Source organism: Bombus terrestris, chromosome 4 (assembly GCF_910591885.1).
Source record: "Bombus terrestris chromosome 4, iyBomTerr1.2, whole genome shotgun sequence".
In the NCBI taxonomy this organism is placed as follows: Eukaryota; Metazoa; Arthropoda; class Insecta; order Hymenoptera; family Apidae; genus Bombus; species Bombus terrestris.
Genome location: NC_063272.1, coordinates 17,631,535 through 17,650,947, shown reverse-complemented (window position 1 = coordinate 17,650,947; position 19,413 = coordinate 17,631,535). Strand labels below are relative to the sequence as shown.

The following is a 19,413-nucleotide window of genomic DNA, read 5'->3' as shown; positions in this document are numbered from 1 at the left end:
TCATTGATAATTTAAATAAATGATCATTAAGATATGTGTTAGAATAAATGAAATAAAATAATGTTCGGCAGTTCGGGGTAATGTAAAGCACGTTTTGCGCCACTGTGCGCGTGGTACGACGGCGCAGTTATTGGCATTTCCCAAAATTTTGTCGACCAGTCACACTGAGCAATGCGAACACACCTCTCATAGGAACCAATCAGAGTCTCAGCATCTATTGCTACTGTATAGTAATTGGGGCAACGTACAACAATTGAAATTCGTTGTGCTGGTCAATATTAGCAATAAATTGAAAAAGAACCTTAACAAAAAAATTCGTTTGCTTTTTAAAGTCGGTTTTCAACGGGTGTTTTGCATAGATAAGTTATAATAGACGGTATCGTGGTAAGGTGAGCGCTTGACTCGTACGTCGCTGGATGTCTACGAGTACCCCACCTTGTGATTCGGCCTAAGCTTTGACGAGATACCTCTATTGGTATTGGGGTCTCCGACTCGATCGTGGCAGGTTGGATTTACCCCGTTTGTCACTGAGAAAAATCGCCTTGGTCAATCTACGTTCTCGAATCTTAACGTTCATTGCTACTGTTACTTTTTTCAGTGAGACTCTCATAGGAAGGAGGAGATCGCGCAGTTCACGGTTTTACTTTCCGCTAAATAGTGCGTCCTGATTGCTGACATTTCTTGCATTAGAGCTACGGCAAGGTATGGCGTTTTTGAGAACGGTGCCGCGTTGCAGTGCCGGTAAAAAGCTGAGGAAGTGTTTACCACTTCCTGTCGGCCTCCTCGAGAACGTAACGAAGCCATCGGTACAGTTGGTGCAGGTGCACGATCGCGAATACACCGGCACTACCGCTGACGTGAAGCCGGCTCCTCCACGACAGATCGATCCTCTGGATTTGAAGTTTAACGATCCCATCGCCGCTTTTAAGAGTAAAACCACGAAAGAATTGCTTCGTGCCTACATCGTTTATCAACTATGTTCCATCGAGTACATCGCCGAGAACAATATGAAGGTAAGTTCAAATCAGACTCGATGACGTTACTTTGTATATTACGCGTTATTATAGATTTGTTATATACCTACAAATTATCCCTATGACGTACGAAATAGCATGACATGTGCTCTCACAACGTCCTCTTTCTCGCTCTTTTCCCTAGCCTGCCTTTTCTGTTTCAGCCACATTGTAAAGTCATTTGCTTGATTTCTTTTTTTCTCAGATCCATTCATATATATATGTAAATTCGAAAAAATATTCCTATGTATCAATCATCTACGATTCTAAAACTTTAGTTCTATAATGTGTATCTAATAGTCATTTAATACATGGAGTATAACTAGAATATAATACACGTAATATATACGATACATACGTATGTATAAGTATAATAGATATCATGCGATATAAGAGTTGCTATTGGATATACATAAAATCTGAAGTATTATATTGCCATTTTCATATAAAATAGCGATTCATTCATACATAAAATTCTACTAAAACGAAAAATTTTTTCTCATATCAAAATCAGTTGTACGACGTTAATCACGTTAGTTGGATCTTTTAGATAAATAATTGGTGTTCTGTGCCTGCGTATGAATTACATATATTTAAAGCAATCGATGAAATTATAGCATACTTGTATATAATACTTGTATATAATACTTGTATATAATATACAATAATATTTGTTCTTTAACAGAATTTTATAAAATTCCGTTTAATAGAATTTTACTCGCAGACTAAGAATAAGGAATTCGTCGTGAAAAAATCATAGAAATAAGATTTATGTATTGTTCTGTAATACCGAAAGGAAGTCGTTTGTTACGCAATAGCGTTAGAGGATCGCAAAATTAATTAATTGTCGATTTTTCTGTGCGAAGTTTTTTGGATATTGAAGGAAGGTAAAGATTTTTGGAGATTTTTTATATTAAATATGAACCAGCAACCTTTTATCGATAGCGTCGGGATTCGTAGCCGATTTATACAACGACGTGGCATGGCGCGTTATTGATTTTAGTAATACTTAATAGTATATTGAATCGACCTAGCAATTTTGTCGCAAACTTATAGTGGTGGCCAATTACGTAACTAGGAAGGAATGACCAGAGGATCGTAAAAATCTATACGATTTCATTGGCTAGCTCGGGGTGTTACTATTGTACTGTTTAATTCTTACGGAAATGCTCTTCTACAGAAGGACTGTTTAATTTCCTACGACGTGTCGTCATCTTTATGTAGTTAAATGAAATAATTTGTAGTTTTAAATTTGTTAAGCTTCATTCGTATCAATATTTTATTGATATGTATATAATATTTTTGGTACTACAAGAATGCTATAGTGCTTAATTTAATTTAATCTAATTTATTATTTAATTTCTCCTGTTTATATAAAGTTTCGAATGAAATATATAAGAATAATTTGTTAATTTATGGTTTCTTTTTATGATTAAAGATTCGGTAGATTAATAGTAATTATGGAAAATAATTAGGTATGGTGCTTAGTTTATCGTAGGAAGTGAATTTAGGTAAAATATACTCTAAGTAGGTATTTCTGGAGCAATATTATTATAATTTATATGATTATAATATATAGAATATTTTATTGATGCTTGTAAATATTATCCTTTTAACTAAGTCAAGTGTTTTTCTACGCCAATTACTTAAAATTACGATGTAGAATAATTTAACAATATGTTGTACAAAATGCATTTATCCGCAATTATTTTACTTAAAGGATGTGTAGATATCTAACTTCTCGTAATTACAATTTTCTTTTTTACGTACGCGTATATATATTTTTACCATCATTCTTCTAGTTATTTTAAATTATCTAAAACTATATGGCAAAGTAAAATTCGCAAATTGAAAGATCTAAAAGTTCGATTCGTTTGAATATATGGAAGCAATTTTAAGTAAATTTCCAAAATTCGCGAGTATTCGTTCCGAAGTTTGAAGCTAGTTTATGAAGATCGTATATTTGACAATTGCAATGAACGAACCATTATAGTGGCTATAAGCTTACATAAAAGGTATTTATTTGCACATACCCTTATTATTCAATGAAGTGTTTTTTTTATTAGGCCCTATATTAGTCTATATATATCTCATTTTCATAGTATCAAATTTTTGTAGTCGTATGAATGTAATATTAAATGATACGAAATTTAATATAATTTGGGCTAATTAATTAATGCATTAGTACATTGTACATAAGTGATATAATAAATATAACGTTGTGCCAATACTTGTTGTAGCCACTTACGAGTAGTATTAGAACCTTATGAAGCGTATCTTAGGTATTGGTTTTGATTAAAATTTATAAATATACTTGGATATATTGAATTCGTTCCCATCATTAACTCGTGAGCACAGAGGTTTCCACCGTCTTGGTTTTATTTCTAACAACATCATTTATTGTTGCATTTATTAGACATGCATATGACTGCCGCGAATACGGAAAATTAACTTGTTCACATTTAATTATATAATAATGTAGCTTTCGTCGAGTACTTAAATAGAAGAAGGTGTATATACATACGTAGTTGGTGATTCACATCCTATCCTGAATGTATAAACCTTGCTACACCGTATTGATTATTATTGATTTTTAAAGTGCGACATGACTCCGTAGTGTCTTCGTTTTAGACTGTTGGCAGACAGTGCCAAGAATTGCATTTTGCTGTGTAATACTTCGTGAAACATTTATTCTGATCGTATTCAGTTCTCAAATATTATAATAATATTATTTATAAATACATAATAATAAATGAAAATAAATAGAACTACGCAATATAATAATAGATATTATACGCATTTCAAATAAATATCTTATCTAAAAAATAATACCTATACATTTCAGAATTAAAAGAGTTTTTATTTCTGTTATTTCGTGGAAATACATAAATAATAAATGACCAATACTAATTTTAACGGTTTCATATATCGAAATAATTTTATCATAAGATTAAGAGATTTAGTGAAAAAATAATATTAGCGTATTTTTTCAAAAACGAGAGATACATGTATAGGGAATAATATAGAGTCTTTTTAAATACGAATACTTCAAAATTTATTGAAAATTTTCCTATTACAGTTTATATTTTATCCATCATTTCTTTTTAATTAAAAATTTACTAGACATTTGTTCTTACATCACTTCTTTTCTTCAAGCTTGATAGAAAACTCATTTTAGTAAGAAAAAATGGAAGTAAAAAAAAAATTCTAAAATCCTTCGGCTTTCTTTTTTTGAAATTAAAACGTGGATATTTCTTGCTTATAATTCAAAAAAAGTTTCTACGAACATTTAAATGACTTATCATTGATTATGATGGAAACGTTCCCTTTATCTCTAAATTAACATAGTTATCGTCGACTAATTATATGGACACTTGAAATTCTTAGTCGATATATGTACTATATATTTATCGGTTAGATAAAAGTTGTGTAAGTTCTGTAATCACATCCTATCTGTCTCGTAGACATTTTTAATCATTTGGTTTAATTCTGGGAAATCCACAAATATAGACGCAAATTCTTGAAAGTGATTTAAATCCTTTGAAATTCTCGATCGTGATCTGCAATTATTTTGATCAAACTTTTACCAAATCTTTGAAGATCGAAAGAGTTAAAAAGAAATCAGTTTCATCATTGAGATTGTGACAACCTGACCACGTTTCTTTATTAGAATTTTTGTTCAGGCTATCGATCTTATCTGTATTTCGATTATTCAGCAAGGTATAAGTTTGATAAATTACGTGATCATTCGGTACTGGTTGATTCGGTATTGATTCATTATTCATGTCATTCGGTTTATTTGAGACATGAAATAAATTGATTCATATTTTGAAGAAATTTATTTTTTGTATACGATAAATGTTCCGCTTTTCAGATATTTTCTTATAGATAGCACTAATGCTACATTTATGTTTATATGACATAATAATGTTTTTCTTCTTTTATATGTAATTGTTATTTTTGTTGTAATATATCCTTTGTTTTATACGGATTAATTAATAAAACTGATAAAAGCGAAATACAAAAGATTTATTATATTTGTTGCAAGTGTTACAATATCACAATATTTAGGATCTATTGATAAACGAGAATTCTTATAAATTAGAAGTTGTTGGAAATAGAACCTAGTAATTTTTAAAAATGCTCCTTTAGAAATGTTTCAATATACTACGCTCCAAAGAAAACTGAATAGAAAGGATTATTATTAGCATACAGGGAAGGTGTAGTTTCATGGCATTAAATCACACGTGTCTTTGATATCATTGAAAATTAAAGGCGCGGGATCAAGTGGAGTTTAGTATGGTACTGTAATCTAGAAACACTGCGTCTTCTGATTCCTATCTTTGTTTCAGATTTCATTGAACGTTGTTCAAGAAATTTTATCGAAATGGCGACGCTTAATCACTTTTAGTCGACATTGAAAGTAAATATAATATTTTGAAAAGATATTTTTACTTTGAAATTAATGGATTCTTTTATATGTATATACGTATTTTAATTTATTTAATAATTAAATTACCTATTATGACACTGTCCGAAATTTGATGGGTAAAAACATTTTAAATAGCGTTAGAATTAATTTTTATGAATTTTTATTTGGAAAGAATAAAATGTTTCTTATTAGTATCGTATGGGTATGATAAAAATATTTGATTAAAAAATTAATTAGATTTTGAATTTAAATAAGAATAAAATAAGAACGCGGCGTTAAAGAATAAAAGAAGAAGAAGCAGATGTTACGTTCAGATCACCCAAGGAACCAGGTGTTGAGGTATTCATCTGTGAAGCTTATAGCACGATCGCAGAGAGGGTTACTTTTCAGTTGAAATCTTAATGCTTATTAGGGAGTATTTACAATTTTAGTTTATTTTGCATTCAATAGCCAACGACGTGTTATGAACTTGGTACCTCCAAAAGGTATTTTGAAACCATATTGTAACGATACAAGTTGTCATGGTTTCTAACTTGGAGAAGTATCACAACCTTTCCGGAAAACCGAACACCTCACATTAATTCTGCTATCACTCCACCCTTACCACAATGAGGTGCGTTAAGGACGCTCGGAAAGATGATTGTGATACTCAGGTTGCCGTCGATCGGAAAACTAATTTTTGACAACAAGCAATCAACGTGTGTCCCGAATAAACGAGGGAGCTCGGGCTGTCCAAGTGGAACAGACATACATATCATAACATTCAATCGGTATAGACATATTTTAGTATTTTATCAGCATAGATATTTTTTTCTAATATTCTATCAGCACAGACATCATATACAAATAATGGAAATGCATACATATACTATAAATGCATACATGAAAAATGCATACATATACTATACTTGTTTACATTTTCATTGCTTTTTCATTCAAGTACCCCGCTACTATTCAATCTAAATGGTGTACAAGTTCGGTTCTTAACCAAAACATTTACGCGAATATATCGTGATTGATGACTGTAATAGTTATTCAGCGCATCACGTTCGCTACTAAGTCAGTAAATTAGAAACAGAATATACTAATTTATACCGTGTTTAGTTTAATTTAATTTTAATTCTGTAAGCTAAACTAATAAAGTTTCTTTTTTAACGCTGTTGGACCGAAAAATAAAATATACACTAGTAGTACTAATTTATATTGTTACAACAAAATTTTTAATCGCTAAATCTAAATCATTAGGTAAAAATTGAATTTTACATTTTACATAATAAAATAATTAAATTATCAATCGTATATCTTATCCGCTTCAATATGGAGATATAAATAAACCAAAGCTGGAGACAGCTGAATTGCGCGTGAATCTGTTGAAACGAAATGTTAAATATAGTTCGGATTGCAAAGGGTTAGAAAGAATCATCGTCGGTACCATTAATAGTTTGGTAGATATAGTAATTTATTTAATCAATTAATCTGAAAACTATCCTCTTCATTCGCTTTATTAACATCCCAAATCTTTTCGTAAAAGTTTGCAGACATTCTTTTCTAAATTAAAATATAAGTTAGAAAACTTTAACTTAATAATTTTAACTAATAATTTCGATAATAACTATAAATATATAGTAGCAACTTGTATTATGCACTTATATACAATAGAATCAGTAAAATTAAATCAACTACAATGGAATCGTAATACGCACTTATACAATTATAATATACTTATCATACAATACAATTATGTATATGTATACATATATTATACAATTATAATTAATATCATACAAGTTGTTATAAAAAATAGTGAAAAACATTCGTAATACAACTAATTTTCTCGTAAGATACCATCAATTTTTCAATATACAAACTTACATAACAAATTCATTTATTATCATAGCAATTCATTCATCTCCCACGTTGCGCTGTAAGTTTACGTCGCCATATTAGACGCATTTTAGCGGTGAAATGCTGAGTCAAAGCGGAGTGTGTCTCGCCTCGAGGGTGAGGCACTCGTGTGTCGTAGACTCGCTTCAGACGGTTGCCAGACGATAGAGCACTGTTTCGAAATCTTTCCATAAACATCGCGTCTACGATCGCGTTGCACATACTACATACTGATCGGGTCGCGTGTTAGCCGCACGCTTGCATCGCTATGCGGCTGACATAAATGCGACGGATGCACAGAGGCGCGCGCGCATGCGCGTTCCCTGCGTTGCCCGAATAATCTTTCTTTTATTGGACGTAATGCGAATTTTATTCTACAGTGGTTCACAAAAGTATTTGGACACATCGTAGAAAACTTTGGTGTATACAAGGTGTCTCACGCAACTGGGGGCAAGTTGTAACTCTGAAACGGTAGAAGGTATTAGGCAAAGCTAAACGGTTTCGAACGGTGTATGATCCAATATAGGTGTCCATGCCGAAAATAGTGGCGTATTTTGAATATTTAAAAATTACTCAATTTTTAAAAATAGAACTACCAATTTTTTCTTATACATCAATCGATAGATCTTTTATATTTTTTATACAAAAGTATTAGGTCACTTTGAGCGAAAATCGATTAATTCGAAAGATATTTGTACTTGTCCTATTGTACGTGAAAGGAAAGTATTGTATAAGAAAAGACAACGTAGTACCTTTATGTTTATTCCTTGTACTTTGTGCACTCAATTTGGTGAAATTCAAATTGAAATATCTTTTAAAATAAGCATTTTCAACCGATATATAAATTTTATCGACATAATCGCGACAATCCAGACCTATTATAGTAATTACAATGTTAATAAAATTTCGAAATGTTTCGTAATGTTTCACATACGTAATATATTCATAAAAGATTTATACAAGTGTTCGGACACTTTCGCAAAGTATATTCGCGAGTGCAACTCGCAAAATCATTTTATGAAATGATGATTTTGGTTTTGTAGTTGGCATTTTATTTATTGAAAAGGTATTGTATTTGTATTTCATGTATTGAAGGTGGATCAAGTTATCAAGTTATCAAGTTATTATCTGATCAAGTTCATCTTGTATACTTGATTCGATTTCATTTTCAGAGTACTTAATCTCTGTTAATTCATATAGTTAATAAAATTTAATAGACATATAAAATTCTGGAGCATAAATACAAATTTCATAAGGAATTGTATAAAAATTTTATAATATCATATAAATATAATATAATTCCATGTTATAACATTTTATTATATATCTTATTGGTAATAAAGTTCAATATCTATTCGAAACTCTGGAACATACATACATAGAAATATTTGTCAATTAGAAATTTCCTCAGTAGGTACATTTTCTTTTATTTATTGCGTATCGTTAAATATATGAATATTTAAATCATATTTATATGCATTTTATCTCTACTACTAATTCGTATTTTTATGCTAATTTGGTACGGTTACCTTAGTGCTGTTAATTAATAAGTAATTAATTGGTTATTAGTTAGTTAACAAATTAGTACTTAGAGTGAGACAATATTATTTTACCAATATGAAATGAAATAAGAGGAGCTACTAGTACTTTATTTACTAGTACTAGTACGAGTACTAGTAGCTTTATTTTATTTCCAGGATGCCTGATTTGTTAATAATTTCATAATTTCACGTTTGGGAACCTTACTTACGACACCCTATAGATACACCCGAATGTAAGTGAATGAAAGAGAGAAAGGGGACCAATGTTCCTCATTCGATTCGACTGTAATGACACAGTGATAAGTAGTCTCAAGGTCGACTAGTTCGCCCGAAGTTTACAACGTATTTACGACGGGATACCTTTGTGCAAAAGGAATCGTGAATTACGATTCTCACGCAAAGAAATCATTACCAGTAGAGTTTACCTCATTAGTAATCTAGAGAAATCAATCGGACACGTGGATGGAATTATCCGATCGATATTTCCTTCTTCCTTAAATTTTCCATTAACTTTTCGATGAATGCCGAACTACTTTAAAAGGAATATCATAACGCGCGTTCTAGATCATTTTTGCTATCTTTCTTTACAAAGAGTCTGCATATATCTATGATTTCTTTTGTTTATGTTTCAGTAACATTCATACATCTTTTAAATCCTTAATTGATATCATAGAGAAAAGAGTTAAATTAGATTTAAATTATAAGGTTTAAAAGTCTTTAAAAATCTAAAAAATTTGGAAATTTGAAAACTTGGTCGCTCGAATCGTGGATATTGATTTGCTAATGTAAAAGAATTTAATAATTTCATAATTTATAATTATGAAAAGAAAAGTTAACTTATAAACTTAAACTATATTTGGGATTATTTTCGTGCTTATGTATATCTTTAATATTATTTAGGTAATAGTGGTACGATACTTATCACGACTGAGCGTGATATTTGCATAGTGTATCATTTTAGAGACTGTCTTTCTTTTTTTATATTCGATGAACATATTACATAAGACTGACTTCTATTGATTTAGGTTAGAATGGTTCTACGATATGTGGCTACTTATACGTATCAGATCAAGATTCTTATCATTTTCATTAATAAGATTTACTATGTACTAACAAATGTACAAGTGTATAGATTGTTGCATAATCATAAGATAGAAGCCAGATTTTTCGGCGATGGGCAGAAATTGTATACATCATATGAATTTTATATTATTATAATAACTATATCATAAGGACAGTAGTACTCACGGTGACAAATTTTTTTTTTAAATTATGAACATTTATAGAGCTCCTGTAAAACACGTATGTCTATTGCTTTAATATTTGTTTTTATCTTAATAAAATGACACGTGTGTTACTTTATTTTTTACTCAAACTAAATGATGTTTGTTACCAAAAAGAGATTAAGCAAGAAGTTGATGTTACCTAAATAAAAAAATATCGTTTGTTTGTCGTTATTCGTTAATGTTATATCATTGTGACAGGCGATTGTCATTATTAGTATTATTATTATTACTATTATAATATTATGTATACTGTTATATTATACATATAATCTTAGTAGCATATTTCAGTACAATTTTTATTATTGCGAGATAATACATATGGTCGTCGAATTACTAAGAGTGGCGATTAGCTACTGTTGATTACATTAGTAATACATACCTGTATTCGCAAGAGCTTACGCTCTAAAGCAAAAATTGAGCATACTTACAAACAAAACCTTGGAAACTACTTACTACGAAGAGATTATTAGGCATATTGACTAAAGATAAACAGCGTGTCGACTAAACTAACAATTCTAGATGTCCTACAATAGAACGGTTGCAAAGTTTGTACACTGTTCAAATATTATTTTCTTAAGAAAGAGTACTTGAGCAGGCAATATACTGAAATTTTGTCGATAATTTTATTGGACGTACAATATAATGGGCTATCGTAAATTAAATCGTTACGAAAAGCAAGCACACGTAAAACTATTTGCAATAATATTGACTCCTTCGAAGCGATTGTAACACAAATTGTGGATATTTCCCTAGTAACCGGATTCTCCATAAGAATAAAAAGAAAGAAATAAGAATAACGACAAATCACGTCACTGGTGTGATTTCGATTCCTGTTTGCACTCGAATCGACGCAACACTCCGGTAAATCAAATCTTGAAGATATTCAACAACGAAACTTTGAACGACGATAAATGACTTTGAACGACCTTGGAACATCGATTTGAATCATCAAATATATTATATATGTTCTGTAAAACAAAGCTTATCTCGAAGTCTCGGAACCACGTCCATCTGGAGACGATTCACGACCATCATAAAACCCGCTCTCCTGAAATAGTTTGATTTGAAACATCTTTTGAAACGAGCTATAGCTTCAAATGTAGCATCCTCTATACAAATTTCAATTTTTACTTTTTACAGTTTTTATATATTTATATGTTACAAATAATATTTCCAATAGTGCTACTATTATTAAGACATTTTTTTTATAGGTGATAATTTAAGTTGAACAATTAAAAATCGAAATTAAATTTTCGTAATTTTCGAGCTTTATAAAAACGATAAAAAATTGGGTTATTATTTTACAGATAAAAAATTACATTGAGAAAGATATACAAAAAAATGTTCCATAGATCGTTTTTCATAATGTTTGTTGTGTAGTGATATGAATCGTTCAAATATGTTTTCAAGGGAAAAGTAAAATTGTGAAATACGTATTGCGATATAAATGTATGTATACATATATGTACGTACGTACATATCAATTATTCGAAAAAGAAGAATTATTTGTTTTATATGTGTGACTCATCCTGCAGAAATCTTTGTGAATAATTTGCATACGTATGCTTGTATATATTATAATTTTTTTTAAGCGTTTAAATGCTTGTTGCCTTGCGCAAAATAAATTAATACAATATTTAATTTGCTGTATCACGAGTGTCTTTAAATACGAATATGAAATGAAATGACTGATGAATGAATATGAAGATACGAAATCAAATTGAGTCAATTACTTATTTATCAATCTGTATAGGGAAGTCTCTCTTATTATAGCTTCTATAAAACGGACAATGCATCAAATGTATCACGATAGAAAACTGTCGTGATTAATGACGAACATTAAATTTGATATCTATCATGGAATGTTTAATCAACAATAGCGTAGTAAGTCAGAAAGAGATTAAGTAGAATGTTCTATTTTGCATTGTTATTTATCATGATATAAAAGGAAAAATAGTAATCAAAGAAAGATACAAATAATGTTAATAAAAATATTTAGAAATTTATGGCAGTTATTATTTTTATTTAAAAATTACATTACGATAAAAATCGTTCTATATAAAATTCATAATAAAATACATAATAAATCCACTTTCTATAAAGTCTGTTAATAATACTTTATTAATTAACGCTATACTACTTGCCATTCGTTTCAATATTACTTTACAAAATGACGGTACACCCTATCACGGGAGAAAATTTCAAAGAGAACCCATGATTGAAACATTTGGAGCAAACCATTTAAACTTAATAATCTTCATAGCAGACTGTGGAGTATGCGACTATATTTGTCAATTGCGAATATGCGTGATAGCGTTACAATGTACCAAAGTACTTACGTTATGTTATTAACTCCATCCTTCAACGAAAACGCGAGCACACGATAACAAAGTTATATCAAACACATGTTACATAGTGCGTTTGCATGCACTTTAACAGCAAACATTATCGATGATCAATTACCCATGAAACAGTTCTCTGTATCTCGCCTTGAGTGTCAACTTCTTTGAAAAAATATAATAGACATCATTGCTAATAAATATTATTTTAGTAAATCAATTCAAGAACTATCAATAACAACAAATCAATTCATAGAACTACTCTTGGCTTGGGTACACTGTCTTGCTTAAAAAATAAAAGATTTTCTTTTTATATATGGTATTCTAGGAATGATCCATATACCAATTATGGCAGTAGTTCTGAATCCTGTATTAGGAAGGATGAGCGTATTAAACCACAAACTAGGGTCACTTCCGCTTCGATAAACGCCTGATGAGAGAGTGTTCTCTTTGAAATGTGAAACTGTAACTGTTCGAAGCGGTTACCTGACCTCCGTAATTTTGGGTGTTAGAAAGAGAAAGCGAGGACAGTTGAAGATGCCATAAATTAATCCCTTATCGTCATACTGTTATCATTCCATACCGTATCGTGTTTTAGCGGTTCTAGCGGCTTTGCGATTGCAACTTCTAAGATACTGCGCCATTCTTTAGCTTTTCATTTATTTATCGACTTAACGAGAATATTATCGATGATTGATTACCTGTGAAACGGCCTTTCGTACTTTGTATCGATACCACTCTATTATAGTTATATAATATAATCATATACCTATAATTTCGGATACATGAAATAAGTTTATTTAAGAATCGCAGGAATACGACAAGGCTATTTGTAACATTAATAACAAGTAACATTAATCAAAGACTTGTGTTCGAGCGTTTCAATGACATCTGAAATCAAAGTTCGTTCGTTCGTTTAATCGTATCGAAAACGATTATCTATGAGGGCTACACCCGAGATTCTTATTTTAATCCGTATCATGAAATAGAAGCTGCCATCTAAGCTCTGGATTCGTGGAACGGTTTGAATTACCGTAAATTGATGGGGTCATTCCGAGAATGCATGTCACTGATCTGAATGAAACGATGTGATATGCATGTTTTTTCTCTTATAATTAACACGAAGTTTGTCGCTATATCTTTCTGGATAAAATGGAGAATTTGTTCAGCAAATGCTGTATAGTATCTTTCTATATTACTTTTCGATATGCGTTTCGATCTTTAATCGATAGATGATAGATAAAGAAATAGAAATTTGTTAAACTGTTAGGATGGCGATCCCTTCGATCTCTGTACTTTCGTTGCTTGATAAATTCACTCGATCGATCATTACCGTATTATTCCTTTTGGTAACATGTCGAAATCTCTGTTCGATATCCCATTCGTAGATCGGAAATTTCACATCTGATAACATTCCCTGTTCGTTAAATCTTTTGATTGCCATTCGATCGGAATATTTTCGTCGACAACTTCTTCTGTTCAATATCCTGTTCGTTATAGCTCTTGATTGCAATATTCCAATACATTCCCGTTCACGAGTATTAGAACACTTACAAAATGTAAGGTCGATTTTAGAAACGATTAACAAATTATTGAGATATATAAGAATTGTTATTTTATATTTATGTATATTATTCATATACATTCGCAATATTGTGATAAAAATTTTATCTTTGTAAATAACAATGTGCAATTTCTTCTTGTTTATATGCAGCATGTCTCTCTTTCGTCGCTTTAAATCGATTTGGTGCGTGAATTTTATACAATTGCTTCGACCAATCACGCTGGTCTTGTTACGTTCGTGTCAAATAATTTCCTTATCGTATTCGGAGATCGTATTCTCGGCTTAGAACCTTCGAAACCATCGCGGAACAAGAACCCCGAAGAACCGCGTAATGTATAATTTCCTCTATCCCTGTTACTCCTTTCTTTCTTATTTTTGCAAATAAAATGTTAAGAGCTGCACGGGTTCGGTCGAGGAAGAGCCGTTGTACGAGGAAACTCGTGGAGATCGACTACTGAAATCTTAATCAAGTTTACTATAGTACATGGACAATCATATCCCATTTAAAAATCAATGAAAAAGTTCATGGGGTATTGATGTCGAATCTTTTTTAATTTTTATTTGCCTCCCGGTATTAATCACGCGTCGATATCGGTTCAATAATCAACTTTCTGGTGCTCTCGACGTTACCGCGTCTAATTCTTTGGCTACCAGTCTAAATAACAACAGCAGATCGTACGAACAATTTAGCCGAGGTAAACTGATATTATACCGGCTATGTAACCGTTCTCTTCATCTCGTAGCAGTCTCGAGTTCAATACGCTCAATGTGCTTCGAATTGTTTAAATCTACGAGTTTCAAAATTTCCAGATTTTTTATCCTTGGAACTTTCGAATTTTCATTTTACAGATTTTCAAGTCTCTTACTTTTGAAATCTTTGAATTTTTCAAGAGCGTTAGAATGTTCTTTCCACGCCGTATTAAATCAACATCATGTAAAAATAGAAATGACCGTAATGTTATGAAATCACGTAGGAAATTCATAATTCCATATATGTAATCATCGAATTTATGAAGTGTGCCACTTGAGAAACGTCCCTCTTCTTGGTACTTCGAGTGGCTGAATATTGTGTATTTATCAGTAAGTATATATAACGTTGGTAAACTCTAATAATCTTGATAAAACTTTCTTATCGGTGTTACATAAACAAAACATTAACTCATGTATTTTGTTGCTCGTTTCATGTTAGTATCCCTAATCCCAATCATAGTGCCTGAATTGTTGATAATTAAAGTATTGAAAATTAATATCATTTATGAAGAACTATCGTTCATTGTCAAGTATATGATTAAAACAATATATTAAAATGATACGTATATATTCTATAGAAAGTATTTATTAAATAGTTATTTTCATATTATGAAATAACACAAGGGGCCAGTAGCTGATATGTAATTATTTGCAATGAAAGATTTGAAACAATTATGATTGAAGGAAATAACGTGGAATGGAGTATTTTCTGGTCTATTCATCGACTGGGAAATTCCTCTCCGATATTTGATTCCTACGATTTCAGCGGTGAATTATCCCGTGAAACCTAGCGAGATCAGATCGATGTGGAAACGCCATCGCAATTACGTTCAACCCTTTTTGTTTGCATCACAACCATTGACTGTCTTATTCTCAGCCCGTGAGTAATTACGTCTCTTGTTATTCAATTATATTGTACAAATTTTATTCAATATCTGTTTAATTGGTTATTATTTAATTGCTTCTTCGTTAGTTTCCTCCCTTTAAAAGAGGATAATGTTAAAAATAAAGGAAGTATAATACGAAAAGCTGGGAAGGATAGTTTTTTATTCGTTCTTTTATTAACCATTGCTACAGAAAATATATTTACATTTTAAAATTCCAATTTTTCATTTTCAATTTAAATTCCAATTAACAATTTTTCAAATTACCGACATAACGTGAAATAAATATCTCCAATTTATTTTTACTAATCATTGAAGTTTGTCGAGCAATTTCTGTATTTATTTCAATATTTATTCGTTATTAATGGAATTTTTAATCCTTATTTTACGATAAGATAATGAATTTTTTTTTACGACGCAATAATTAAATAGAAGAATTAACAAAGTACGTGTCAAATGTATGCACAGTAGAATACTTCAAATTCAAATTATTTGGTATTTAAAGATGATGACAAAGTTACATTTTTTATATTATTTTTAGAACAAAAATAACAAAAGACGTAAAACAATTTTATATAGAATTTAACAAATTTGTTTTGATTTTTCTTTTTGATGCAAATTTTCAAATCAAAATTTAGGAAATACATTTAATCATTATTTTTCAAATACATATCTATCCTTTTATTGATCTATATTTTTATCTGCAAAATTTGCACTGAAATTTGCTTTCGCATATTTCAATTTCCTAGTCTCAGTTCGCGCTTTATTTCATATCTTTGTAAGAGGAGGTCGCAGAATTAAATCTAATTTTGGAAGGTGTTCTACACGTTGAATATTTTGGGATCGCTAGCTGAGGTTCCTCTGTTGTTCTCGCAGATAAAATAGGGAAATCTGAAATATAAAATCCACCGGGACGAGCAACACAGCCTTAAAAACATTTTATTCAGAATTTTTACCATTTCGATATTTTTTCAAATGAAAATTCCTATCCCTTGAGACACTCAGAAGCAATTAAAACGACATAGCAGACAATTGCAGATTTCTCTTAATTTTTCTTGGGATTTACAGACGTCTAATTTCTGTATATTCCCTAAGATTTTATAGAGCAATAATAAACAAAATTACTTTTAGTTGTAAATTTCTGCAAAAAAGATTCTCTTTCCATTTGTACATTTGTTCACATCTGTGCACATTTGTGTACATTTGCTATTGCTTGCACATAATTTCAGGCACCAAAGAAAGTATACATACGTAATATACGTAAAATTGTATAAATGATTTCTCTTTTAATATAAAATAATGTATTGCCGTGATGTATTGTTTATGTAATTAACATAAAATATTAGAATAAGAAGATTTTGTATTTTAATTGTCGTAAATCGTTTTACGTATGTATGTACGTATGTGTGTGAATATAGGCGTGGCCTCTTATGAAAGATTCTATAAATAAAATACTTAAGCCCTTTGCTATTTGCTTTCAAGGTTAAAATATAGTGTTATGCTAGTTAAGCAAGAATGGTAACAGTTACCGGCTAGCAGAGTTGATGTCTAAGGATGAGCATTTTTGCCAAGACCGTATTGATCCTGGCAGAATTGCTACATCCAGTTCGCACAGTCGCCATATTACATACTCCCCTAATCAATGGTTTATGAACATCGTATTGCATACCAGACACACACCGTTCAAAAGTTACGTATCATCCACTTCAAACGTAGACTGCACCTGTGCTATAAATGTCAGTTAGGTGAGATACGTACTTTGGATTTCGCATGTCTGCAGCTTCAAATTTCCCATAAATGCATAAAAATTCGTAGTCTAGTTAATAGTAGTTTTTATTAAAGGTGATTATTGGCGGAATGGCGAATGGTGGAATTTTTTGTCTTGGTTTGATTCTACAAGTTTCGTTAATATCACTGATAGTTAGTCTGCAGATTCTTAAATACGATCTAAATAGAAATTTATCTCATCTATTGAATATTATAACGTGTGCAATACTTTGGATATTTTGTATATTTCTTTGTATATTTCTGCAATTTTTAATCTTTTATAAGTGCACAAAAATCCGCAGCCTACTGATTATACGAGCAATTAGAAATAATCGTTAGAATATTTAATATATTTTTATATCTAAAATTATTTGTATTAATATATTTAATATTTACAGGAATTTAATTATTTATTTTCGTATTTCGTTTCGTCGTTATTGCATTTCTTACGAGCGATTGGCGCCTTCATTGAGAATGATGATGATTACACTATGCGAGGAATTCAACCGGTGAATAAACCTGATGTAGAACCTTCGGCGCCACATGTTTAGGTTTATATCAGCGGGGAATGAATGGATAAAATTGGCTGTATATACACATGGGAAAACAATGTCCGCGTTTTTATGCCTATTAACAGCGTTGTCGCACAGTGGCGGGTCTAGGATCCAGGAAATGTATAAAACGTTTAACCTTTTGAAAACTTTTTTAAAAACATTCTTTCGCATCATCTGAAAATTATTGTACACGGACGAAATATAACGGTTTCGATAGTCAAAATCCATTGATTCAAAAGCTATGCGTCATTCAAGTTAGGAGTTAAACTTCGTTTTGGGGCATTAATTTTTCTTTGTCGAACCATCTTTGCATCTTCCGATAGTATGCGACGAATAAAAACGAAATATAGCAGTTTTGAGTCTGGGAACGCATTGGTTCAAAAGTCATGGCTAATTTATGAATCGATTTGGCAAATATCATTTTGTATATGGGTTACCAACTGTCAGAAGCGGCCAAAAAATATATAGCCCAGCTATAACGTTCATAGCGTCAACAAAGACTAAGCTTTAATGGCCTACCTCCAATGTATAAGATTAATTTGGTACCAGAAGTATCAAATTTTAACGACGCGTAACTTTTCAGCCGATGGATTTTGATACTTGAAACCCTCATATTTTGGGTTTATTTTTCATCGGCCACTCAGATCGTGGGAAAAAAGTTTAAAAAGGAGTGATGCTGCCAAACGAAGTTTAGTTTGTAAAAGTACACAAGTATATTCCTTAAACTTCTTTTAAAAGATTGAAAATCTGCTCCTAATTTATGTTTGAATATCTTTATCCGATACTAATCTAACTGCTAATTTATGTAATTAAATTCGCGTTAATTGTACACCTAACAAGTCTTCCGGAAAGTGACATAGTATTTTTACTTTATTATTTTTGGAAAGAAGGCGATAATCCTATCGCATGCTGAATAAAACATCAGTAAATAGCTTGAAAGATGCATTGCATTCTAATTACAAATTACGAAATTAATTGCGTTCTAATTAGAATAATTGAGTAATTGTTACGTTTCTTAAGTAACAAGAGCAACAATTTTTTTTGTAACTTAAACAGATACAAAGATAGTCAAATTATTCTAATAAAATATTGCTTAAATACTTGATATTATTAATATTTTATTAATGAAATTCTTCAACTTTTCATATAAATCAAACGTATTAATTTTTAATAAACTATTTCTTTAAAATAATGAAATATATTATCGTGTTACTATCTTTTATATCTATTATATGTTATAATTTCTTATTATCGTAATTGAGAAATTTTTAAACATCGTTAAAATTGTAAGAAAATGCGTTGAGAAAATTTAAAAAGGAAATACTTTAATAAGATACAAGAATATAGGAATGACGAAGCAGATATAAAAATGCTTCCTATGTTAATATATATATATATA

General features: G+C 30.7%; 1 protein-coding gene across 2 annotated transcripts in view; it reads left to right on the top strand.

Annotated features, from left to right (window-relative positions):
• The first annotated feature begins 214 nt into the window (after positions 1 to 214).
• The window catches only part of LOC100652227 (proline dehydrogenase 1, mitochondrial), a 37,743-nt gene continuing 18,544 nt past the window's right edge, over positions 215 to 19,413 (top strand). The window contains exons 1-2 of one of the 2 annotated variants that reach the window (XM_012321366.3): positions 215 to 505; positions 599 to 1,013. In XM_012321366.3, coding sequence (XP_012176756.1) covers positions 705 to 1,013 — 309 coding nt within the window. In that variant the 5' untranslated portion in view covers positions 215 to 505; positions 599 to 704. Of the gene's footprint in view, positions 1,014 to 19,413 lie in introns of both variants that reach the window. The other variant, XM_003394787.4, reaches the window with a different exon arrangement.